The sequence below is a fragment of the Rousettus aegyptiacus genome, unplaced genomic scaffold, assembly GCF_014176215.1.
Source record: "Rousettus aegyptiacus isolate mRouAeg1 unplaced genomic scaffold, mRouAeg1.p scaffold_m13_p_12, whole genome shotgun sequence".
Taxonomy (NCBI): domain Eukaryota; kingdom Metazoa; phylum Chordata; class Mammalia; order Chiroptera; family Pteropodidae; genus Rousettus; species Rousettus aegyptiacus.
In genome coordinates this window covers 18,282,320-18,307,490 of record NW_023416287.1, presented here as the reverse complement: position 1 = coordinate 18,307,490, position 25,171 = coordinate 18,282,320, and the positions used below count along the sequence as shown (strand labels likewise).

General features: G+C 44.7%; 1 protein-coding gene and 1 non-coding gene across 5 annotated transcripts; both read right to left on the bottom strand.

Annotated features, from left to right (window-relative positions):
* Window positions 1-266: 266 nt before the first annotated feature.
* Window positions 267-24,814, bottom strand: GSS (glutathione synthetase). 4 transcript variants are annotated; one of them, XM_036229496.1, is made up of 13 exons: window positions 24,710-24,814; window positions 21,856-21,990; window positions 16,235-16,380; window positions 13,897-13,996; window positions 13,427-13,566; window positions 12,597-12,713; window positions 9,214-9,294; window positions 9,035-9,112; window positions 7,815-7,881; window positions 4,204-4,398; window positions 3,632-3,713; window positions 1,795-1,984; window positions 267-828 (listed from the first exon to the last, which is right to left on the bottom strand). In XM_036229496.1, exons 2-13 carry the CDS (start codon window positions 21,982-21,984, stop codon window positions 705-707), a joined length of 1,449 nt encoding a protein of 482 aa, XP_036085389.1. In that variant the 5' UTR covers window positions 21,985-21,990; window positions 24,710-24,814; the 3' UTR covers window positions 267-704. The 4 variants fall into 4 exon arrangements, with proteins under 4 accessions (XP_036085389.1, XP_015981884.2, XP_036085390.1 ...); XM_016126398.2 differs by having other exon boundaries at window positions 13,897-13,972; XM_036229497.1 differs by having other exon boundaries at window positions 24,605-24,711.
* LOC118610116 lies at window positions 2,407-2,526 on the bottom strand. Its single transcript, XR_004953792.1, has one exon. It is a non-coding gene; the product is annotated as a 5S ribosomal RNA (ribosomal RNA).
* Window positions 24,815-25,171: the final 357 nt, after the last annotated feature.

Genomic DNA, 25,171 nt, shown 5'->3' with positions numbered 1-25,171 from the left:
AAAGCAACTGAATCCAGTTCACAATTGTGATCTCCCTCTTCCTAAGCTCCTGCCAGGGACCCTTTCTCCTGCCTATGATCTCTTGGGAACATTAGTGATTGACTAAGGATTGGAACTTCAGAGTCCAATCACAAGTGCCCTATTCATAGGGTCTAGAGCTAGGGGGACTCTTGATTCGAGCCAAGTCACTTCCCTTCCTCCAATCCACCTTAACAGGGCTGACCCAGATTATAGCTTCTCCCTCCCATACTGTACAAACCAAGGAATCACAGAATCAGAAATGTAGTTTTATTTAAGGCAGAGGTAGGGAAAGACTATGCCCTTCCACCCACCTCCTCCTCTTCCTCCTCCTCAATCCTATCCCAAGCCAAACACTGGAGTCTGCTAAAAAGGCTGATCACAAACTGACAGGAGGATGGCAGGGTTAGGAACCCTTACCTCATATCAGTTTCCTTTCAGCTGTACCCACACTCCAAGGTTTTAGGGGCATCTAGACTTCACCTGAGGGAAACACAGCTTTTCTAGTCCTCAAATGGGAGGTACCCAGGATTCACCCTGTGAAGAAGACCTTGTAGGTCTCTAAAAGAGAACAACCCACGCAAGGTGAAGGCAGAGAACCCCTCTCAGGAGGACTAGGAGAGGAATGACAAGTATGAGGGACAGAAGGCTTCTTGAGTGAAGTCTGGGCAGGCCTACATGTGCCCTCACACAGGGTATGGGTTATCCAGGACTGCCACTCCTGCTGCCACACCACCATCTGCATGCTCGATGGCTTTGGTTCGAAGCAGATGTCCCACGTGCTTGTTCATCACAAGTGTCTTTCCCTGCCTATAGAAATGGGGGCAAGAGATACACAACTCTCACTTGGACTCAGCTCCCAAACCCAGGACCTTCCCCGGTCCCAGCTAGACAGCACTGCATGGATAACTGACTACACCCAAGAAAGTGCTAGCATTGTAGAATCAGGTTTGGGTTTGCACCCTAGCTCAGAAATTATTAGCTCTGTATCTTGGAGCAAATTACTCAGGCTTTCTATATATCAATTTCCTCAGTTTAAAATAGGGATAACACCTCTCACTTTGCAAGATGGTCACAAGGAGTAAATAAACCAGGAAAAGCAATTAGCATGATGCTAGGCTCATGTTCATGATCTATAGTTGTATATTTCTTTCTCTACCTCTCTCAAGATGGCTGTAGTGGTAGGGGGAGGGAGGAGTGTGGGGGATGGCAGGCAGAGTGGTTGGGAGGGAAGAGTATAGAGAAGGAAGGCTCTGGTGGGCAGCATGGTAGGATCTGGAATTCCTACCTTGCTCTGACCTTGGAGTGAGTATTTTGTAGGAAGTGGTATGAGGGACCAGGAACTATTCCTTACAAATTCCTAAGTCTTCCTGATTCTCGGTGCTCAAATCCAAACCCAGGGGCAACTCAGCTTTTCAAAACCATTGAGTATCCTCTATCTAGCCCATACCATCTTGATCCAGAATCCCCAGAGGCCTGGGAGCTGGACCCAAGCTCTCTTTTTCCCTAGGGTCTCCTAGTTCAGGGTTATTTTCTCAGCCATCTTGATGCTACTTGAAATTTCCTTCATAGTTGCAAAATATTTCTCACCCAGCCTTATTTTGATAGCCCTGTGAAGTCTTGGATCCTTGACTTCACTTACTAGATAAAAAAATGCAGCTAGGGACTGGCAGAGCTGGCACTGAAGCCCAGGATTCCTGCTCCCTTCCCAGTGCTTCTCTCTAGGCTTCCTTGGCTGGCTGGCTGGCAAGGAGCAGCCCTTCCCGACTGGCTCACCTGACATAGACCCCGAAGATGCCCAGCTCTGAGATGCATTGGACCACCTGGACAGGACTTCCAGGCCGTAGCAGGCAATTTCCAAAAGGCTCAGGCTCAATCTTTTCCATGAGGATGTAGGAGACCCTCTCCTCGCTGTCCTTCAGTTGTTCCAAGGCTTGTACCATTTCTTCCCCATATAGGTTGTTACCTGCAATTCCACTGGCCAGTTACCCTGGACCCTCTGACCACTTTCTCCACCCTGTGCCCCCCACTTCTGGGTCATGTGGGTAAGTCAGCAGCCTCAGTTCCTGACGTTAGCTCAGTGAAGCCAGGACAGGCCTGGCTGCTGAGGAGGAAATGTCGCCTTAATAGAAGGGCCCTGACTCACACAAATGAACACACCTTCCACCACACCATCCTGCCTGGTTCTCCTCCTCCCTGTCTATAGCTGTTCCTTCTCGGCCTCTCCGACTAGCTCCTGTCCCTCCTAAATGTTGAGATTACCAAGGAATTGTTGTTCCACCCTTGTTCTCTCTATGCACAAACTTTTTTTTTTTTTTAGGCACGGCAACCCTTGGTTGACCTCACAGATTGTAAGGACCTTGTCAGTTTATAATCCCTTATTTTTTACGTCTACAGCACCCGGGTCTTCCTAGGTGGTCTCCCATCCAAGTACTAACCAGGCCCAACCCTGCTTAGCTTCCGAGATCAGATGGGATTGGGCTTGTTCAGGGTGGCATGGCCGTAGACTATGCACAAACTTTTTTCATCTATATCCCATAACTTTCATCTGTATCCCATACGTTCCATCTATATCCCATAACTTGTTAACGCCCAAATCTTTAATTCAAGCTCCCTGCTCCAGACTTCACATGGATATTTCATGGGCTCCCAAAAAACTCAACATGTACAAACATAATTTATTACTTCTGCCAGAACCTGCCCCTACTGGACCTCCTTACTCCCTGTCAGGCAAAAGGCATCCCTGAGTCATATTTAACTCCTCCCTCTCCATCACCTCACCCACTCAGACATATCTCTTCAGTCTGTACTCCACACTGTCATAGCCCTAGCCCAGGCTACTACATTGCTCTTCTGGACAACATACTAGCCTCCTCTATGGCCTTTCTGCTACTAATGTCTCACTCCAGGACATGCTTTACCATGGCTGAAATGTGGATCCTGGATCAATTATGTGTCCCTTCTCTCCTTAAAACTCTCTAATGATGTCCTACCACCCTTAGGATAAAATCCAATTCCCTACAGACATTCAATATCCTTTATAATCAGGTCCTAAGCCATCTTTTCCAGCCCAGATCCCTGCCTCCTCCCATCTCCCACACAATTCCAGCCTCTTCAGTAACTCATTAATCTCCAAACATACCACACTCTCATGGACCATGGCCTTTGCTTAAGGTTCGCCTTCTGGATGGAATGCTCTCCCTCCTTTTCCACCTGGGAAATTCCTATCTCTCTTAAGAAAAGGATAAAAAACCATCTCTTCTGGGTCGATGAGGCAGAAATGATCCCTGCCTTCATGGAATTCAAACTGGGCAGGAAAACATCTACCATCCTGATATGTCTCCGTCTCACTTCCCCACAATCCATCCATTGGCATCTCAGACTAAACTTGTCCAAACCCTCAAAGTGCTTATTAATCAGATTACCCTGTGCTCCAAAGCACTTGCTCACAGAGTCTCCTGAGACACTGTCCAAGGTGAGGGCCTGGGTCAGGCCCTTTTTTTTATCTCCCAGACCCTGGGACTATGACCATAACTAGTGTTGGTCAGTCAGCACTGGTGACAGCCTGCTAGTCCCTTTTCACTGAGCAGCCCGGTAAATGCAATCTACCTACCTCCACCCTCTCTCTGGGGCTTTAGCACAAACCGGCTAGGAGCGGCAAGGGCCTCAGTGATGGCCTGGTCCCCTTCTTCACCCTGGCAGGAGGCAAGAAAGCAGTCACCAGTAAGTAGTCTTATGCCAAAGAGGCAGAAGCTAAGATCCTGCTGGTTGTGCAGAGCAGCAACAGCGGAAGAACAGAAGGGGAGAGAGCCACAGGCCCCTTCGGGCTGGATGTTACTATCTTGATATGACCCCTTCCCAAAAACCCAGCAGCAGCAATAAGAACAAGCTTTCTCTGGCAACAGTTAAGGGGTCTGCAGCAGGAGGCCTGGGAAGCAGGTACAGATATTCCCTAACTCTTGCTGTCTGCCTCAGCCACTTCCTCTGGTTACCATCCCCATCTCCACCTTTGCTGAGAAAGTTTATAGTGGATTCCAGCCCCACTCCCAAGGACTCTAGAGGTTCTCACAGAGCATCGCTGACCCAAGTCCAGCCCAGTGCCAGCTCCAGCCTCCCTGACACATTGGGCTCTGTGTCCCTGCCACATAGGAGGCCTGTGGTGGGAGAAATGAACTGCTCACACACCATGTCCAGTGAGTAGAGACCAGCAAAGGTGGCACGGAGGCGGGCCACGGCCTCAGGCTGGCCAGGGAGCAACGCCTCCAGCACGCCCACTCTGCTCAGCTCCTGCTGCACCTTCTTAGTTCCAGCCAGCTGGGTGGCAATGTCCGGGCACTTGACGGCACATGACCTCTCCAGCAGCAGGCGTGCTTCCCAGTTCTTCAGAGAAGGAAACAAAAGGCATTCTACTTTATGTCACTTTGGCTGGCCTTTACTGAGCATCCATCAGATACCAGGTATTGTGCTTTCTATCCTCACTTTCATTATCTACCGAATTACTGTGACATCCTTGTGAGGCAGATGTGGCCCCTCCCAACCTGCAGGATTTTTTCCCTTGGGGACCTCACAGTCTAGCACAATGATACATGGCTATAATTAAAGGGGAAATTGACAAAAAGGGTAAGGAGGTAGAAAAATTAATAGGGAGGTTTGAAAGGGGTGGGACACTTGCTTATGAGCTCAGTTTCCCACTGTACTCCAAATGAGATCCAAACTCTTTCCTCAACTTCATTCAATGCCATCCCTCTACCCTACTCTTACATTCTAGCCACATAGGCCTGTCAGTCTACAAACAAACAAACATCATTCCTGGCTAAGGGCATTTGCACTTGCTGCTTTTCCCTTTGCCTAGAATTCTCTTGCTTTTGGCTTTTCCAAATGACGACTGGATCCTTCTCATCCTGAAGCCTTGCCTCAAAGTCATCTCTCAAATCACCCTATTTAATGTGTGTTTCCCTATAACTCTCTATCTTTTCACCTTATGGTTTGAAATCATTCAAAGAGTTTCCCCCAACTAGAAAATTTTTTTTTCCTTGTTTTATTTACTTCTGACATCCATCTCCCTGACCAGACTGAGAGCTCCACAAGGACTGGACCTTTGTCGTCTGTCTTATTTCCTGTTGTAAACCCAGTGCCTAACATAGCACCTGGCACTCTGTAGGTTCTTAGTTAATATTTGTTATTGTTGCTTAATGAGGTAAAACCTGAGTGGACAGACTCTGACAGGTGAGACTCAATAGGGAAGAGGTACAGTAAGTCCTTGCTTAATGTCATCTATAGATTCTTGGATATTGCAACTTTAAGCAAAACAACATTTAACAAAACCAATTTTACCATACGCTAATTGATATAAATAAGAATTAAGTTCCTGTGGCATATCTCTGGTTACAAAAATATTACCAGATCTCTTTTATTGGATTTCGTTAACCAAAAATTAAAATAATAATAATAAAAAAAGAATAACCTGAGTCTCTTTGAGGATTCAGAAGGCTAAGATCTTGTGGTAAGTACCCCAGAGCCATCTAGCTCATCATCAGTTATCACCACACACCAAAAAACAAAACAACAACAACAACGAACCCAAATCTTTAAATAAAGACCCAAGACACTTCTAATATTAAAAACTGAAATAAATGTGAGCTATATGTCTGCTTAAGAAAGATTAATAATAATAAGTAAGATAATTATTTCCCGACATGCTCAGTCCAGTCCAAGGAGCTTATCCTAGCAGCTCAAGGCGCCAGGTGGGAACCAACCCTGGACAGGACATCCTTCTATCACAGGGCACACTCACCCACACTCACTCAGACTGGGACAATTTAGATTTGCCAATTCACCTAATGTGCACATCTTTGGGATGTAGGATGAAACCAGATTACCAGGAGAAAATCCATGTGGACATGGGGAGAATTTGCAAACTTCACAGAGACAGTGGCCCTGGCTGGGAATCAATACTTTTCTCATTGTTATAATGAAATGATGCTATTCAAGGATGTGCTATACTCAAATTAACAGAATAATATGAGAAAAGGCCTACAGGTGGGTAATCACAAGATGAATGGCCTGGTGTACTAGGAGTTTAGTGTGTGAGAGGCAGGTAAACAGCAGAGGGTCATGCCTCCCATCTCCAGTTCCCATTTTCAGGCACTAAGGGGACAGTCTGTCCTTGACTCCAGACCACATCAAATTGCCCACAGTGGATCAACGTTATGGTCTGAGGAACAACGCCCCTGCTCCCCAACCTACTCCCACCCCTGCCCATGCTGTCCTTCCTTTGGTACAATCAGTCTACTTGAAGTACCTTTGACTAGTCTTTACCAATAACCCCAGGTACCTAACTACTAGGCTTGTATTCCAGGCAGAGTTACAGGTGCCCAGAACATCACAGATAAACCCAGAGAAGTATCATTATTTTAGAAGCAGGGCAAGCAAAACTCAGAGATGATGTGGTGCTTGCTCAGGGTCACCTAGCAAGTCACTAAACCTTGTAGACTTATCTCCATGTTCTAAACCTAATATGAGCTTCTCAGTTCCCTACAAATGTCCTCCTTATGCACTAATTTCCTTCCTTATTAGCTCGACTTCTTTTCTCTTTTTAAAGTTTTCTTTAACTCCCCCAAAACCCCATCCTAGAACGTGGATCCATTTTCCAAATGAACAGTTTCTTTTCCCTAGTCAGTGAGTTCCCACCACTGCTAACAACTTCTAGAGAAAAAGACCTTCTGTACAGCTGCCACCTCTATAGAGCTGCTCCCTCTACAGCTGGGCCTTACGGAGAATCCTATATTCAAACTGAATCCTATATTCAATCCTATATTCAATATATCTAAAAGGATCTCCCTTCGTTTTAGTGTAGTTCCCTCAGCTTACAGAAATTGAGCCCAGAAAGGGTCAGGAATCTACCCATGGGCATACAGAGGCAGAGCCAAAGTCCTATGACCCTAGCTTACTACTCATGGTATTTCCTAACTTATTTCCTCCTTCACCTTCTCCCGACTGAAAGCAGGGCTTCTCAGCCTCTCCATACAGTAGATTAGGGGTAGGGAGAGAATGATAATACTGGGAATGACATTGGACTGAGAGTCAGAAAGCCTGGAACTCCTTGTGGGACTTCGACAAACCCCTGCATCTCTTCAAACCTCAGTTTCTCCATCCGTATAACAGGGATAATTTTATGCCTCCCAGGGTGGTTGTAAGGATTAAATCAAATAACGGATGTGGAAAGTAATTTTGAAACTACATGGTAGGATAGCAAGATAAGGTGACATCATTACTATCATTAACAAAAATGGGCAGGTGATAAAAACTTTCTGATGCAGATAAAAGTTGACAGGGGGAAACGGTCAGCGGTGTGGTGGAACTGGTTTGTATCAGCTAGTGAGAGCTGACCATATTCATCTCTTCCCAACTCTACGTTTAGAGACGTTAAGTTGGGTAGCTTGAAACTAACTATGATGGGGAGTATTTACACAAGGGAAATCAGCAAATGCTTCAAATTGGGATTTGCCCCTCAGAAAGATGACTGTTAAACATTTATCAGCATATCCCCAGAACCAGTATGAATGGCTGAAGCATCGTGGATTCCTGAGGATTGATTCTAGAAGAAAGTGTGTTTGTACAGAGTGAGAAGTAGCAAAAAACTTACAGGATAAGAGGTTCCAGCAGCAAATTCCCTGAGGAAGCACCGAAGCCAGAACTCAGGGAAAAACACAGGTTGTTGTGACACTGGAGTTGGGTCTCTGAGGAGTGATAATGGGTCCCAGGAGGCAAAAAATGGTCAAAGAGAAAATACTGACCTGTTGACTGTAGTGACTTGGCATGTAGCCATCCCGGAAGTAAACCACAGCAATTTCCTGGCCGTCCCTGGAATGTAGGATGGAGAAAGCTGCTGTGTCAAATTATAACTGACGTGTTCAGTGGTTTAATCAATTTCAAGATACATCAAAATAAGTTTGGCTTCTTTGAAAGTCCACAGAGGTAGCCTGGACAGGGGTTCATCGGAACCAGTGAAAGTAGATACCCATGCCACCACTGCTTCCACTGAAAACATGAAGGTGTGCAGTAAAGAAATGCTTTAGAATATTTCTGATCTAGTCATTCTAGAAAGTCCGGAGGGAAACAAAAAGACAAACAGAATCAAATTAGGTACATTTTTAAAAATTTGGCTCAAAATTAATGAGCAGCAGAATCACATTGCCATACTTGGCAAAACACACTTGCATTTACACTGTTTAAAGTAGCTGAAACTAGGCTGAGATTTTTTGGGGGGATGATGGTGGGAGATCCAAAATTATGAGTCTAATTAATATATAGAATGTCTTTTGGATGTCTTCCCTTTTTCTTTGATTTATTTGATATTTTCTGGTTTATCTTGAAAGTAAATTAATGACTGTTTTGTTATGCTAAAAGCACACCTTGAAAATAATAAGTAGTATTGTGAAATTCCATGGAGGTTCTTAAGAATCACAAGTTCCAGATCAAAATATGTATACTGCAAGCAATGCGATCCAAATATATGGTACTAAAGTCATCTGGTGGTGAACCCTATGGGGAAGCACAGGGCCTGGCTTGAAGCACAAATCCAGGCCCTTTGAGGTCTTGCTTGATTGAGCTCACACAGCAGGTCCCAGATCCAGCACAGAATGAGCCAGCTACTCCTCTTCCCTGACTGCCCAGCTCAACTGGCCAGGCCTGACTTGACTAGCTACCCAGAGGGGAAAGAAAACTTTCGGGAGCCCAGGGACATATGAAAACCAAGGTTATTTTAAGAAGGTCATTATCCAGAATGTCAGCAGCTCTGTCTGATACAACCCTTTAGAAACAGAACTGGGCTAGCCTTCTCCAAAATTTCCTGGAATGATGGGCTATTTCAGAGTTCACCCCCAAAATTCAGAGAGAAGGAAGCGAGCTATCACATCTCCCAGAAGAAAGGATTGTTTAGGGGAGGTGGATAGCAAGATGATTTTCCAAACCGGCCCTCTATTGGATCCTTGGGGAATGTTCCCTGAACACTCACACAAACAGCTTTCGGTCTTGGTCCAGAGATCCCTTTTCAGAGACATCTTCAAACTTTCGCCGGATTACATGGATGTTCCTGGAAAAGATGGATAAGGGCAAGAGGGTGTGGATGCTCTGTTCTGAGTGGTTCTCTCCAATCCTGGGGCCACACCTAGAGGTATCCCCTCCTTCACTTACCTGGCCAGTAACTCATTTTCTATGGCGCGCTGGTCAAATATGTTCCTTTCCTTCTCTTGAGCAATCAGTAGCACCAGAGCGCTGGGGAAAGAGCACAGGTGCCCCAAGGCAACTACAAAGCTTATCCTCCCTCTGTCCCACCCTGTTCCAGAGTGAGAATAGTAACAGTTCTCTGAAAGAGTAGATATCTTCTCAATTCAGGACTGTCTCAGGCATAGACACCTAAGGCCACAACACAGGATTTCCTGAAAATAGGAAAAAATAAAGACGTCTCTGCCCCTTCTCTAGTAGTTAGACAAAATATTTCAATGATGTTAATTTTCTGTTTAAATTAAAATCTAGATTTAAAATCATTTCAAAAACCCAAGAGGACTCTTTTCTTAAAGCTTGACACAATGTTTCTAAAACCATTCTGGAAGAACAAACAGGTGAAGAATATTTTGTAAAGGACAATGCTGGGAGTTGGGAGCTAGATGAGCATTAATAAAAGAGTGTGTGGTTCTTGCATGAAACGTTAGACTAGCTCAGTGGAATCCTACAGAAACCCTATAGTGCGTTATCTCCTGGGATCTCTGGACATTTCTGTGATGTACACAAGGCCACATTTGACCCATAGTATTAACAGGATTACTGGGGCTTACCGGGCCTCTTCCTATCTGCTCATCCACGTTTCTTAAAGAAGTAGGAGCTCAAGGACTCAGGGAATGCTGGAGAACTGTCTGTCTGGCTACTAACCAAGCTGTTTTCAGTTGCAAAGGCAGGTCTAGGCCTCCACCACTCTCTTAGGGTCAATGCTCAGCAGCATCAAACTCCAATTTTGCTGTAGCTATGCCTGGGGCTTCTTGCTGAGACTCTTGGCTGGCCAGACTTTGGCTTAGGATTCTAAGTGTGGATTCCTGTACCTGGCCTCTTGTCTGTCTCTGCTTCTCCCTACCTCAGCAAAACATCTTGGACTATACGCTGCCTGACTCCTTTCCACTTAGCTGAAATACAGGTCCTAGTATGCCCCCTCTCCTAGCCTGAAAACTCTTGAGATCAAACATGTTATTAAGCTGAGTCTTGGCTTTGAACTGGGTATCTGAGACACAAGCTAGAAATGGTGCTCTCACAAACTACCTTGCTCTGAGAGAGTCCTGAGGGCCAATGGCCTTACTCTTAACTTTGCAGCCTGATCTGTTCTGCTCGTGGGAGGGAAGGTGGCCCCTGGCTCAGACTGGCCTACCCCTAAGAAGAGGCAGGGGAGGGAGGCTGGAGGCTGTAAAAGTGGAATTATATGTCCTGGTTAATTTAGTTAGTCTGTCTCTGCCACATAATCACAGGCAGACTCAGAAAACATATTCTGCCTCCTCCTGCCTTCAGTTCTGAGCAGTCTATTGCAAGAAGGACTAGGAAGGTTGTCAGCTAAGGAAGGAAAAGTGGCAATAGCATGATGGTCGGGAGTGAGGACTCCTAAGTCTCCATCCTGGCTCTGTCAGTGACCTGGAGTGTCGCTTGTCCTTGGGCAAGTCAGTTTCTTTCCTTGGAACCCTGATTTTCCCCCCATCTATGAGATAAGAGTGTTAAAGATCGTAGTTTCTCCAACATTTTATACCGAGAGTCTCCTTTTCTTATCTCATTCCAGCCAAAGATACTATATGTTGAGTTTGAGTTAATGCCTAAATTGAAACCATAATTCATTTTCCAGGCTTCCTTAAAAAAGTTCTTACAAAGTATGAGGTAACTGATGAAAATTAATCTGCTCTACAAATGCTCAAGCCTCGGTTTTTCAATCTATATTATGGGATCATTTCTCTTGGAGGCCGAACAGTGTGGTAGAGAAAACACAGGCATTAGAGGCAGATAGATATGAATTCTAAATTTACTAGCTGTGTGACTTCTGGCAAGTTACTCAATCTCTCTGAAGCCCTTGGTTTGCTCCTTTGTAAAATAAAACTAGTGCTTCTTAAATGGTAGTTATTATGATTAATATTAAAAGTATTGATCCTTAAGTTTTTTAAAGCAATTTTCAAATCCATGATTTCATTTAATTCTCACTACCACACTTTTAGGGGTTATCGTTACCCTCCTTTTACAAACGAAGAAATTGATGCTTAGAGAAAAGAACGGATTTAGTGAAGGTCATGGGCTGGGTCAGCAGAAGTGCCTGGCTGACTCTCAAAATGAGGGAAGCCAGTCCTTGCTCAGGCTCCCCACATCTCCTACCCACCAGTGCCTAATTTGGGGCACATGAGTCTTTTCTCCCCATGGTATACCCTCTGTAGCATTTGTCCATCAGCAGTTCCCTAGCTGACCCATCACCTGGTTTCACTCTTAAAATATGACCTAGCTAAGAGTTCTACTTGACAAAATAGTCATCTGATGACTTCTAAATGCTCAGAGTCTAAGGTTTCTTGAGTCTTAGTGAGGCTTAACAAGCTCAGAGAGGCTCTCCTGGAGGTAATAAAGTGATCACGAATGCAGGTTCTGGAGGGAGGCAGGCTCTGGGCTCTAACACAAACTTGCCACTTGACTTTGAACAATTCATATTACTTCTCTGAACCTTAGTTTCCTCATCTGTAAAATAGGGAAGAGAAAAAGTATCTACCTGGGAGTGTTTGATATGAGGATTCAATAATTAATGCACTTAGCACAAAGTATGGTACCAGTAAGAGATCATTAAGGGTTAACTATTAATGCCATATTAACATTGCAGTAACTGTTAGTATAGTGGCCCCTCACTTATCCAGAAGTCACTTACTTAGCATCTTCACACACCTGGAACACGGTTGAGAAATAGGAAGGAAGCAAAAAATGCCCATAAGCAGTTAAAAAAACTCTAAAATCCCTATATGAAAGCTAATGCATTTATTTATCGAAGAGGCCCTCGTACTCATTAGACACAATCATAACAACCCAGATCATTTGCTTTCCTAAACCGCAGCAAATAGGAAAGGTGGTATAGGGATGGGAGTAGAGAATTCCGAATTCAAGGACACTGACAGCAGTAAGAAGTAAGAGCTGAGAGTAGAAAGACAGGCAGAAAAACTATTAAGAAAAATAATGAGAGCTTAGAGCCTAACAGTTGGGGCCATCGGTACAGGCAAATGGCCTCACACGCCTTTCTAACTCTATGCAGCACCTCTACATTACATCAAGATGCAATCACTGACAGTCATAATGAAGACCTCTAGCCAACAAGAAAAGATTAGATTAGAGTCAGCATCTCTTATTTAAGAAGGAAGTCTAAACTCCATTAAAATTATTTTGGCACTTAAAAGTGTTAAGCTTTTCTATCTCTACAAAAATTTGCTGATTCCCTAATGATGCCAGGAAAACGAGAAGTTGCTGCACCCACGAATGCTGAATTTAAATCAGGATCCTGCTGCCACTTCGCTCCTCCTTACTTGGCTGAGCCGTAGAGCTCCCAGGCTTTGGCGATCCCTAGGGCCAGTCCCTTGCTGGGATTATTGGAGAGGATCTGGGCAGCTTCTTTGGTCTTACTCAGGACACTGAGAACATGTCTGTTGGAAGAGAGATGTCTGTTCAGTAATTTGATGGACCTGAAAGACCCCTCTGCCTATGACTCACAGACACTTATAAGGAACATCACTTTGAGAATCAGCTGAACATTAAAAAGCATTTTACCATCACATTCCTGTAAGATCCACCTCAAGCTAGACTATGCTGGGCTGCCCTACCCCTGGCCCCTGGTGTACATGCCTAGAGGAAGCCTAAGACCCTGTTTCCGCTCCACGTCAGCCTCCCAATAAGCTGGCACCTCTTTCCCTGAGCCCCAGGTGCTGTCTGGAATCCTGCTGCAGACCATGTGGAATTACAGAAACCTGGAACATCACTGCTGGATAGAAGTGGATGCTACTAGGGTCCAACCCTCAGATGGGAAGCCTCTGCATCCCTCCCTGCCTTGGATTCTGACCTCCTTTCAGGCCTTAAAACATATAAGCTCTTCCTTACCTCAGGACCCTCATAGATACTGTTCTCTCTGCCCAGAATACTAACTTGTACAATGAGGGGGTAGGATTAGATGAACTAAGATCACTTCTATCCCTGAAATACCAAGACCGAATTACAAGTGGAAACTGTGCTACAGGGAGGGAGCACATGACCCAGAGCCCAGGAAGGCACAGTCAAAGCTGGAGATCCCTGCCTCTATCTCTCTATTGGCTCATCAGGCTGTCACCCCACTGGTGTGCCCAGGGCTGCCCAAGGGACTCACCGGTGCACAGCTGGGGTCCGGGAGGCCAGGCCCCCAAAGCTGGCAGAGATGGTGTTGATTTCAATCTGCTTCAGGGCTGGGGAGCCATCTGCGTTTTGCTGGAACATGTAGTCTGAGCGATTCAGGCCCAGGAACACAGTCTGTGGGAAAAACTGAAGGCTGAGGACATTTGCCCAGGGGCGGACTCTGAGGGCCTAGCTACAGAGCAGACAGGAATCGTGAACACTACACAGAGGTCAGAGGCACTGGCTAACACTCCCAAACACAGTGGAATCATTGTTTTGGTCATCCCAGGATTGGCCACTGATGTATAAATCCAGTGGGGACCAGCAAGAGGCAGACTCCTGTGAGCTCAGGGCCTGGGCCAAATTCTTCTGGTTAAATAAATAAATAAATAAAAGAGAGGGAGAGAGAGAGAGGAGGGTTGGTAGGGGCCGGTCAAAGACTGGGCCAGAGCAGGGAATGGTTACCTGGGCAATGCCCTCTTTCAGGACTTGCTTGTGGATGTCAAAGAGACAAGCGGTAAAATCGTCCCTTTTGATGGTGCTGGAGGAGGAAACAGAACAATTTCTAGGCTACATGGAACCTTGAAGGTCAAGGAGTTCCACCCCTGTCCATTGACTCCTGAATCCTGTCTGGGTCTTTTGGCCCAAACCTGAACACCCACACCAACCCCTCAGAAAACAAGTGGTTTTGAAGCCAGCTTTAGAACCAGATGACTTGGGTTCAAATATCAGCTCTACCACTCATACCAGGCAACTGCAGAGAATCATTTCACTGCTCTGTGTTTAAGTTTGCTCAACTGTAAAATGAAGAGGGAAATAATTACATCCCAGAGTTGTGATGAAGGGTAAATGAGATATTACATGCACAGAATTGAACATAGTGTCTGGTCACAACAAGAACTCAATAATGGCATGTAATATAACCATTCTGTACTTAATAGCTGATGGTCGTGAGCTTTCTGACTCACCTAACATTAACTCTTCATAGTTTTCCCTACACTCTGGGATCTCCCAGGACAAGTCTTCTCTTCCTCTTCCATGGCAGCCCTCAGAGTTTAGAAGACAGCAGTGATACCCTGTGCCCCCAAAGGAGTTTTCTGACTCAAGCCAAATATCCTATTTTTTTCTTCAACCAGTCATCATATGATATGATCTCCTCAGAGAAGCCTTCCCTATCTGGGTCAGGTCTCCCTGCTTTTGCTCTCATAGCACCGTGCATCTCTCATTTAAAGCATGAATTGCAGTTGCAATTTTCCATTTTATTTGTGTGATAATTAGAGTTGTCTTTCCTATTTGACTACAAGCCACATGAGGGTAGAGACCGTGTCTGTGGTGGCTCATCATCATGGCCTAGTGTACTGCTGTGACATGTGGTAGGAGTCCATCTAGTATGGTTTTCTGGAGCCTCAAGGAGAGGGACCCGCAGGTAACCAATGCCACATTTGTTGCCTTTCAAGATTCAGGGTGGTCTCTCCATGCCTGCTCAAACCTGACTCACAGGCTCACCTGTTACAAGGATCCCACTGAGCCCAAGTAGCTCAGGCCTGCCATGAAGTTCCTCTGCTCCCAAGCCACCTCTCTCCTTGGTGAGAACAGTCCCTAGCTGGCTTCAGCTCCTGAGAAAGTTGAGACACATTTTCCTTCTTCTGAAGAGGTGCACCCCTCAACCCGACTCTAGGGGGCTATTCTCATGTGCTCCTGAAGCTCTTCTCTCTTATAAGCTAGGGTTTCCGTGTATTTCAGAGGAGAAGGGAACAGCGTTTGTGGTTGCACAGACAGGCTGCAAGAAAGGTCTCCCACATAACTGTATCTTTAGGGTACAGGTCATAAATCAGGCTGCTCATATTTCCCCAAATCCAGAATCAGATGTACAAAAGCCAGGCCCATCTTGAGAAAGATGGTGTTGGTAGGGTTTGTACTTTCATGACTCATTGGGTTTTTAGCTCTAAGTCAATGGTTTCCAAACTTCTTACCATTATGATCTTGTCATATTTACCCTCGTACCAGTATGTACATTCTTAAAAGATTTTGTCTCTAACAAAGTAATTATTTTCTTTTGAAAAATTAATCAATTATATTATATACATATATAATGCAATTATATATGTCTAGTCTCTATAGATACATACACATAAATATATATATTTATATATATTTAATTCTAATTTAATTCTAAAATAAAGAATGTAATTCTAAAGTAATTTCCCTTGCCCAAGGGCCTGAAGGGAAAAAAAGATCAAGGAAGAAGAGACAGAGAGGGGTGAATAGGAAGAGTCACTTCAGGGGTTCTGTATCCTTATGCCCTGGGTGTTGCCCAGTCTGTACCCCATCTCACCCAGAGATGAGAGACCCTGAGGTGACAAGAAAGGGTTTAGGAGAAGAATTAGGAAATCTGACTTTAAACCCAATAACCTCACTTGCCTTCTCTTTTATCTAAAACCAAGCTGACTTTCGCTAATTCCAAATGGAATTTCAGTCTTCAAAGCACGGGGTCCTAGATCAGAGAATCACGAATGTCAGTGCTGGAAGAAATCTCAGATTTAGGCCAATCTCTCATTTTACAGATGAAGAAATTGAAACCCAGGAAAAAAAGGGACTTGCTTGAAGATATATTTTTAAATAGGTGGGAGACCCTAGATTAAAAGCCAGCTCTCCAGACTTCTACTACTTTTTGTTTCTCCTGGGTGGTACCTGTCCCCCACCCCACCAAGCCAGCTGCCAGAGCAATACCTCATAGCTCCCCAGTCTTCCAGTCCCTTGATTCTACCAGTTCCTGGCCTCCCAATGTTGCACCACTCAGTACCTGGAGAGCGTTTGCTCTAGAAAGGCAGCATTCTGGCTGACAGCATCCACCAGCATGTTGAAGTCCATCTGTACAGCATAGGCCTGCTCCAGCAGGGCACTGGGGACCAGTGAGGGGAAGAGCGTGAATGGGGCATAGCACACCACCTGATCAAGGAGAGAGAGTGGGCAGGGGTAGAACACTTGTGAATGGGTTATCTTCCTGTTAATGTAACCCATGGAAAGTGTAGCCTACATTTATTGAAGACACATCAACTGCAGAATAGTGGTTATCTCTGGAAAGGCAAGGAGGAGAACAGGAAGGGTACAAAGAGAACCTCTAAGCTCTGTAATATTTTATGTCTTTACACTAGAAAAAAAGAAAGAGCAAAAGCAAAATGGCCCAAAACAAGAAAAAACCCACAAAAAAATACTGCACACTTGATGTGTGCAAGGCACTATCTTAAATACTTTGCATAGATTCATCATTTAACCTCATGAGGCAGATACTATTACTAAACTTAATAAATAGATAAGACACTGAGTCTCAGAGATGTTAAGTATCATGTCCAAAATTATATAAAGCTGTTAAGTGGCACTGGGATTTGAGCCAGGATGGTTACTAAACGCATATACATGTGCCTTCGTCTTCTGGTTGGAGGAGAGAGAGACTCTTGCTGGTAAGGCTGCAGCAGAAGTGAACTCTGGCCCCCAGTGTAAAGGCCAGCGGTGGTTCCTCACCCCCAATGATTGAGATGGTGACTCAGGTTGCCAAGCCTAGAGTTCAGCTGCATTCTCAGTTCTCTGGACTTTGGCAGAGTCAGGAAACCCAAATACCATCCAGAACACTGTTCCTTGAAGGGGATAATGCATTCTGAGATTCCTAACAACAAATTAACTAGAATTTGGGTAAGAGATGATAACATGACCTGGTAACTTATTTATGAAGCATTGCTGAGTTTAAGCTCTGAGTTAATATCAGTTTGCTATTATGGTAGTACAAGTTTATGGTGTTAAAACTTGGCATTTAAATATTCATTTTTAAGATATTATTTTGAATAGATAATACAAACAAATGATATAAAATTCAAAAGAGACAAGATACATAGTTAAAAGTATGTCTCACCTCCACAGTGACCCCAATGACCTAGTTTTCCTCCCCAGAGGCAAATGGTATACTAGCGTCTTATATATCCTTTTAAACTAATGTATATGTATATATACATATTTTCTTTTTTTACATACACTGAAGCATATGATACATTGTTTTGTCCTTTGCTTTATAAATACTCCAGAGGCATTCCATATACATTCAAATAGAGCACTTTCATTCTTTTAATGGCTATATAGTATACCATTCTTTGGACATACCACAATTCATTGAATCTAGCATTCTATTATGAACATTTAGGTGGTTTCCTTTTTTTCTCCCATTTCAATCAATGCTTCAATGAATTTATGTTCTAGGTATTTTGCATGCAAGAAGGTACATTTCTAACAGTGGAAATGTCAGGTAACTAGGGTAAATCCATTTAAAATTTTAGCAATTCCCAAATTTCCCTCCTCTGCATCCATTTTAAGACAAATCTGAGGACATGTATTTTTGAGTAAGGTTTTTTCATCTTGAAGCCTTTATAAGTTAGTGTGAATTCCTACAGATTATGTAAGGGGTGATCTAATACTCTGAGTGCATGTGCGTTGACTACAGGGATGTTAACCTTGGCTTTACATCTCAGAACTCTGCCTCTTCCAACAAGTCTCATTTGGCCTGAAAAATTCCCCAAAAGTTTTTCTGCTGAGACTCTCCTCTGCCTCTGTCCCCCGGACTATTTATACCCACTTGAATTTGGAATCAATTGTACACAGCTGTTCCCGCTGTCCATAGGGTAAAGGCTGAAACATCGTCTTTTTACTTTTGATAGAAAGAGTAATATTCTTATACTATATTTAAAAAAAAAAAAGTATAGCACATGCATAACAGTAAACACTCTGCTTCAAAGTCATCGAAAAAACAGATTTGTGGGAAGGAGTAGGAACTCCCATCTTATCTAAAGGGGGTAGTTGGAACCCTGCTCTAACCAATTGTTGCCATGGAGAAGAGCGGGCCAGAGTTGCCACTGCTCTGATTTGTCAAGACAAGGTTGTTTTTTTTTTTTTTTTAATTTCATGATTGAAAAAAAAAATGTTGGTTCTGAGTTTTTAAAGGCACTCTGGTTTAAAAAAAAACCAAACTCCTGGGCTCAGGCGGCTGGCGGGTTTTGGCTAGTCAGTGCGCTCCCAGCGGCGGTAGAGCAGGGTGGGCCGAGGCCCGTTGCCATATCGCAGGGACGGCAGCTGGTGCTGGGCCCAGGAATTAAGAGCCCCAGGCCCTAGCACTGGAGCTTGCACAGAACGGGGGCGGAGGATAGAGAGGTTGGGCGGGTCCACCTGAAAGTCCAGACACGAGTAAACGGACCCAGGGTCCCGTGCAGACATTGCGCAAGGGCTGGCGCCGACCGCGGACCAGGAGGACCCCTTGGCGCCCGCCTGGACGGTAGGCCAGAGGGGCGACACTGCCCTTTCTTCCCTTTGGGTGCCAGATCCTACAGAGCTATGCGATGCTTCTTAAGCGCTGCACAGCTACGGCAAAAGAACCCCGCCCCCGCCCCCTCGCAGCTCCCTCCAGACCTAGCTGTTCCACAAGTGGTCGCTAGCCGCCACCCAGGATACTGAGCGCTTGAGGTTAGGCTGGCCAGACTTAGATTGGCTCCGAATGTAACACCCGCTGGGGTCAAGTCTAGGAGTAGAGAGAAGAGAATGTACGATATTCCCTTAATAATCTTTATTTTGACATGCTAGGATATTTGGGGCTAAATACAAATATTAAAGCTAATTTCATGTGTTAAAAAAATCTGTTAATGCTTGCCTCTGGGGAGGGAAAGAGTGGCTGGAGGAAGAGGACTTATCCTATACTGATTACCCTTTTGGATTTTTGTACCCTGTTCAAGTATATTAAAAAATAATAATAACTCCCTAAACGCATGCAGGAGCCAACTTTTCAGTCAGCTTATGGCTAGTTTGTGACCCTGACCTGCAGAATAAAGTTCACGCACCTTCCCAGCAGTATCCCAAGCCTCTTGGCTGTCTGATTTTGGTCTACCTTCTTTCCCACTCTGTCCACTATGTGCCCTGCATTCTGCTACAGCCTCTTTAACATTTTTTGCCTTTTCCTGCTTTGGGGCTTCTGCTATGCTGTTCCTTTCTTCCATTTGTCTTTTAAGGTTCAAGTACTGCCAATGAATTGCTCCTTCTTCTAGGTGTCCTCTAAAGCAGGGATCCTCAAACCCCAGGCTACAGACTGGTACAGGTCCACGGCCTGTTAGAAACTGGGCCACACAGCAGGAGGTGCGTGGCAAGCAAGAGAGCAAAGCTTCGTCTGTATTTGCAGCTATTCCCTAGTGCTGGCATCACCACCTCAGCTCCACCTCAGATCATCAGGCATTAGATTCTCATAGGAGCACCCATCCCTGGTACCAAAAAAGTTAGGGACCGCTGCTCTGTAGTATCCTGGGAAAGGCAGTAAAGCACAGAAGTTCAGAGCATGGACTCAGGAGGCAAACTCCTTGGGTTTGAATTCTGGCTCTGCCAATTACACTACCATTTAAATGACCTCAAGCAAGTTACTTAACCTCTTTGGGCCTTGATTTCCTCATCTTTGTTGTGAGGATTAAATGAGTGATTCCACAGTGTTTAGAATAGTACCTGGCACATAGTGAATACTCAGTAAATGATAGTTAGCATTGTGCAGCAAGCTGCCTATATTTCCTCATAAAACAGACATTATTTAATTTTGTCTTGTGGTACATTCTCAAGCTAGACCATGAGCTCCAGAGGTCAAGGCCTCTGGCCAACCCACCTCTGTCTCCTATCTATCTATAAAGGCAGCAGTCAGGACTCTGCTCTAGCTAATTGCTGCCATGCAGGAAAGTGGGCCAGGGTTGCCAGCTGATGTGATTTTTCAAGACAAGCTGGCATCTAGATTTTTAAAAATTTTATGAGTAAAAAAAAAAAAGTTGGTCCTGAATACGTAGACTGGCCCAGCATAGAGGAGGCACCTGGTAAAGATTTGTAATGAAATTACACACATATGTGCCCGCTCCCCCCCCACACACACACACACCATCTTTTTTTCTGCATTGGGACTCTCACTGAGGATTATGCTTTTTCTAGGCTCCAATAACTTCCAGAAAGACCAAGTGTCGGTCCTTCACACAATAGCTGTTATTAATGAAGAAATAAAATCTTGGAAGGTAAAATGCTACCTCTGAGTTCAGATAAGCAGTTCACAAATCTAAAATTCACAAACCAAGCAATATATTCCTAAAGGCAGAGGCACAAAGGTAGTATCAGCCTACCTTTGGTGACAGCTATTGTTATTCGCTTGGGCCTCAGCAAATATTTATTAACTCTGGGGTCTCTACCAGGCCCCTAACTAGGTTCTGGGCATACAGAGACAAAAGAGAATATGGCTTTATAAAAAATAGCTTATGGCAGCTCTTTAGCTACTAATCTGGATCACCATAAGTAAAACGTTAAGTTTAAAAAAAGCAAAGCCTAGAAGAGCATGTCTAGCATATGTCCTTGTGTAAAAAGTAGGAAAAGGAATATTTACATATTATTATGAATACACTATCTTAAAAAACAAACAAGAATAAATGTGTTATTTATAAAACACAAGTTACCTTCATGGGAGGAGACCTGCGAGGCTAAGGAATGTGGTATGGAGGATTAAATGTAAACTCTTACATACTTTGAATGTTTGAGCATGAAAACATTTTACCTGGTCACAAAATTAAAAGGCTTTGTTTTTCGAAAGGATGAGAATTGTGAAAGATGTGGTTTCGACTCAGCGGTTCTACTTTCATGTAGCAACTGTAGAGAAACACATAAGTGTCCCAACAAGTATGTATGTGGTTATTTCCTGTAGTGCTATTTGTAGTCCTAAAACATTGGAAATCACCTAAATAGCCATCAACAGAAGAAAGTTAAACTGTGATCCATCCACACCTGGGATACTGTACATCAGAATGAAGCCGACCCAAATGGAGGGAGTTGGAAAGAGTTCTAAGACAGATTGCTAAATGAAAAACAAATAAAAACACATCACAGAATAATATGTATCATCCAACTTGTTTTTTAAAAAACTATATCTTTATATTCATATATATGTATATAAATGCACAGAGGAAGACCTGGAATGATATACTACAAACCAATTACAGAGAAGGTAACGTGATTAGAGGGGTCTTAAAAAGTAATAGCTCCCTGGGGAATGTGCTTCACATAAATATCCTCTAATTCTCTTACCTACTCCATGAGTTAGGTCCCATTATTATCCCTTTTAAATCTTTAAAGAAACTACAGCTAAGAGAGGTTAAGTAATTTACCTAAGTTATGTTTCACATCTCAGACTTAAATTTGATTATTCTAACGTGCTACTTTTTACATTCTTCTAGAGGTCAATTTTAGTTATTAAAAAAAAAAAAAGCAAAGAGATGTGTTCTCTGACTCGAAGGAGTTGCCACTGGCCTGGCAGGGGCCAGACAATGGGCAGTAGGGCACAGAACGGTGTGGTCAGTGGTGTGGGGAGGGGCTGGGGCTTACATCTGAGGAGCTGGGTTCCTGTGAGGTCCTTAGCAACACTCCCTCAGCCAGGGCCCGGTCCACAGCCTGCTGTGCCAGTTCCTCCAGCTGCTGCTCATTCTGCAAGAGGCTCCCCCAGCTGTTGGCCATCCCAGCCTGCAACAGGAGAGGGGAAAGCTTGGTGACCAATGGCCTGGGGCCCAGCAACCACTGAAACTGGCAGTGTGGTATGGGGGAGCAAAGATGGGCTGGCTCTTATCAACTTCTATGAGCACAAAGCAGAAAGCTGACAAAGCAATTCCATTGCTACTCTCTCTTTTGATCTCTAATACAACGATGGTATTATTCTTACAGTAAGGAAGTGGAGGCTCAGAGAGGTGAAATGACTTGCCCAAGTTAATGAATGGTAAAACCTGGACTTGAGCACAGGTCTTTGGACTCCCTAGCTCAATACTTTTCATTAGAGAAAGAGGCACTAATGTCATATATGATAAGGGCAAGGTCCTTCCCATCCCAAGCTGCAGATTCTCTACCTGTGAAACAGGGGGACTGGGGTCAACCAGTGGTTTCTAATCCTGGCTGAATATTCTAGGGATCCTGGGAGAGAATACAGATTCCTGGGCACAACTCTGAGATTCTGATTCAAGAAGTCTGAGGGGAGAGAGGGGCTAAACTCTGTCTTTATAACAAGTTTTCCTAGGATGGGAACCACTGCAATTGATTAATTTCCCTTCTAGCTCTAATGACCCATGCTTGCAGATCTCAAGTAAATTACATGAGAGTGGAGAAGTAGGAAGGACCCTTCGTGAAATACTATAAAATGCAGATAAGGTGGACTCCTCCCTAACCAGAAGCAAACTTACTAGCATTCTTTGTAGGGATATCTATCATCACAGCACCAAAAGACAGAAAATATTTTTGAGAAATCACATTAGCAGGACATAAATAACTGAAACCCAAGTGCCCAATGTAATGGGGTGGGGCAGGGGGAGGGGGAATCCAACTCTCTGGTCAGAGACACAGAGGTGAACCAGCTCACACCTTCATATTCATTCACTTTGTAGTAAGCCCTAGGAGTTTAAGATCTGGATAAAAATTTGGAAACACTGGTCATTAATTTTTTTCTGCACTATCATTTGATTTTAGAAACAGAACAGGGCCGCCCAGCTCAGTGTTCCCCAGGAATGGAGCTAGAAAATGACAAGTAACCTCTACCACACTCAGCTCCATCCCCCTCTCCCCACGATAGGACTGGTGCTAGACAAATTAGGAAGGTCTGCCAGCCAGCCTCAGCACAATGTTTTGAAAGAATGAGCATGTGATTTCAAGAGGGTCCTGACAAAATCCCTATTGGGTGAGATAAAGGCAATCATAGAACAAAGCTCTGGGGTCAGGCAGACCTGGGTTTGATTCCATAATATTACTCCCTTTATAAATAAAGTCGCCATGTGGATTAAATGCGAAAAATCTGTGTGCAGGTCCTTCACAGTGTTGGAGCTCTTTACACTGGAGGGTTTTGTTGTTGTTGTTGTTTTGTTTTGTTTTGTTTTTGGCTATACCCACGCTACACGTGGGAGATTTCTTAGAGGTCACACAGCAGCCTGGTGGCAGGGCTAGAACCTGTGACTCTGACATTAGAACAATGGAACCCTCCCATTGCCCCCATCTCTTCACAGCTCTGAGATTCCAACATCTCTGGCTGCTGTTGGGATTTTGTTTAGTTGGCAAACATGCACTGGCATCTATTGCCAGGCCCTTGACTAGGTACTGAAGACACAAAGATAAGACATAAAACCAATCACTACAAAAAGCACTAACTGAGCCCTTTGTCTTTCCCATTGAATAGTTTCAACCACTCTTGTGGCTGTTTTGCTGATGACACGCAAATCTATACCTTTACAGTAGTGCTTTCCTAACTTTCCAACTAGAATATCCAACAGCTTACTGGTAGTCTTCAGAGAACCAGAGTAGAATTTGTTAATGACTTCCCACAAATCTGCTCCTCTTCTAATGAACTCCATGCCTTATATATACTTTTCTCCTATGGCCCCATTCTCCCCAAATCCTGTGGATTCTATGTAAATATACAGTCCTTTGAATTCCTTGATTTCTCTCCATCTCTAGTTAGGAGCCTAGCTCTGACTACCATTGTCTCTTCTCTGGTCACTAAATTGATTCAGTGACCAGGATACACCAGCCCCTTTTCATCTTCTAGGTCTTGGCACGTGCTGTTGTTTTCTCCTTGGAACATTCCTCACCACTCCTTACCAGCTTTCATGACTTAGTTTTGGAAGCCATCCCTGTTCTTCTCCACCCGGGGCTGCTACAGCCCATTACTTTGCCCTGCATCGTAGGAATAGCGTCTATCTTGATCACTTGTCTCGCTCCAGCGCCTACTACTGTACTCAATGAATGTTAAATGAATGAATGACACTCGGGCCAAATCACCAAAAGCCTTAGAACGCCCACAAGAAAACCCAGCTCGACCTCATCCCGAGGGTGAGGCCAGTGCCTGCGTCCTGCCCAGGCCTGCCCCACATTACAGGCTTTTTCACTTCCACTCTGGACAAAGTTTAGTTCTAATCGCTCCCGCTTTTTATTTTATTTTATTTTATTTTACTTATTTTTTTTTTTTTTTAACTCTGGCTCTAGTTTCACCGGCACCACTTTCCTAGCCCCATCTGAAGTCAAGAGATCTGGGAAATCAGAGATCAACACACACCAGCCCAACCCCCTCACTGGACACCAGTTTCCCCGTTCCTGCCAATACCTCCTGGTCTCCAGGGTTCCAAACACTGTCTAGTCCCCTCCCTCATAGCCTTCCTCCAGAGGAAACATGACCCTTGCCGGCCGCCGTTGCCGCTCCCCAACCTACTTGGTCGTGCTCCCGCCGCGCACCGTACTCAGTCAGACCCCTCGCGCCGTTACCCGAGGTTCAGTGGGCGGGGCCGCCGTGCAATGCAGTGCGCTTGCGCGGACCGCCCCGGCGGGGCCTAAAGAGCAAGGCGGGGGAGGAGGCCCGTGCTCGTGAAACTGGACGGCGGCCGAGAAGGGGCAGTCCGTGTGAGGGCTGCCTTGGCGTTAGGGGTGCGTCGGCTGGACCCACGCGGACAGGACCTTGGGAAGGAGGGGAGGAGTCACACTGGGTCCGCGGGGGAACTGCGGGTTTGCATAGCTGGTAGGGCGTCAGAGCTGGTGACGTCCAGTATAAGATGGGGAAACTGATACCCAGAATGGAACAGTCACCACCTCGGGCACACACAGCTGGTGGGGGTAGATGTGAGAATAGAGGCTCAGAGAGAAGCAGAGACCGGCTCAAGGTCCCATAGCACCTTAA

Excerpts from the sequence above, each read along its gene's own strand:
- GSS (XM_036229496.1), bottom strand. The coding sequence starts at position 21,984 with ATGGCCAACAGCTGGGGGAGCCTCTTGCAGAATGAGCAGCAGCTGGAG. Across the intron at positions 16,381-21,855 it reads AGGAACCCAGCTCCTCAGAT|GTGGTGTGCTATGCCCCATT; the intron begins GTAAGCCCCAGC and ends CTCCTTGATCAG. Across the intron at positions 829-1,794 it reads ATCTTCGGGGTCTATGTCAG|GCAGGGAAAGACACTTGTGA; the intron begins GTGAGCCAGTCG and ends CCATTTCTATAG.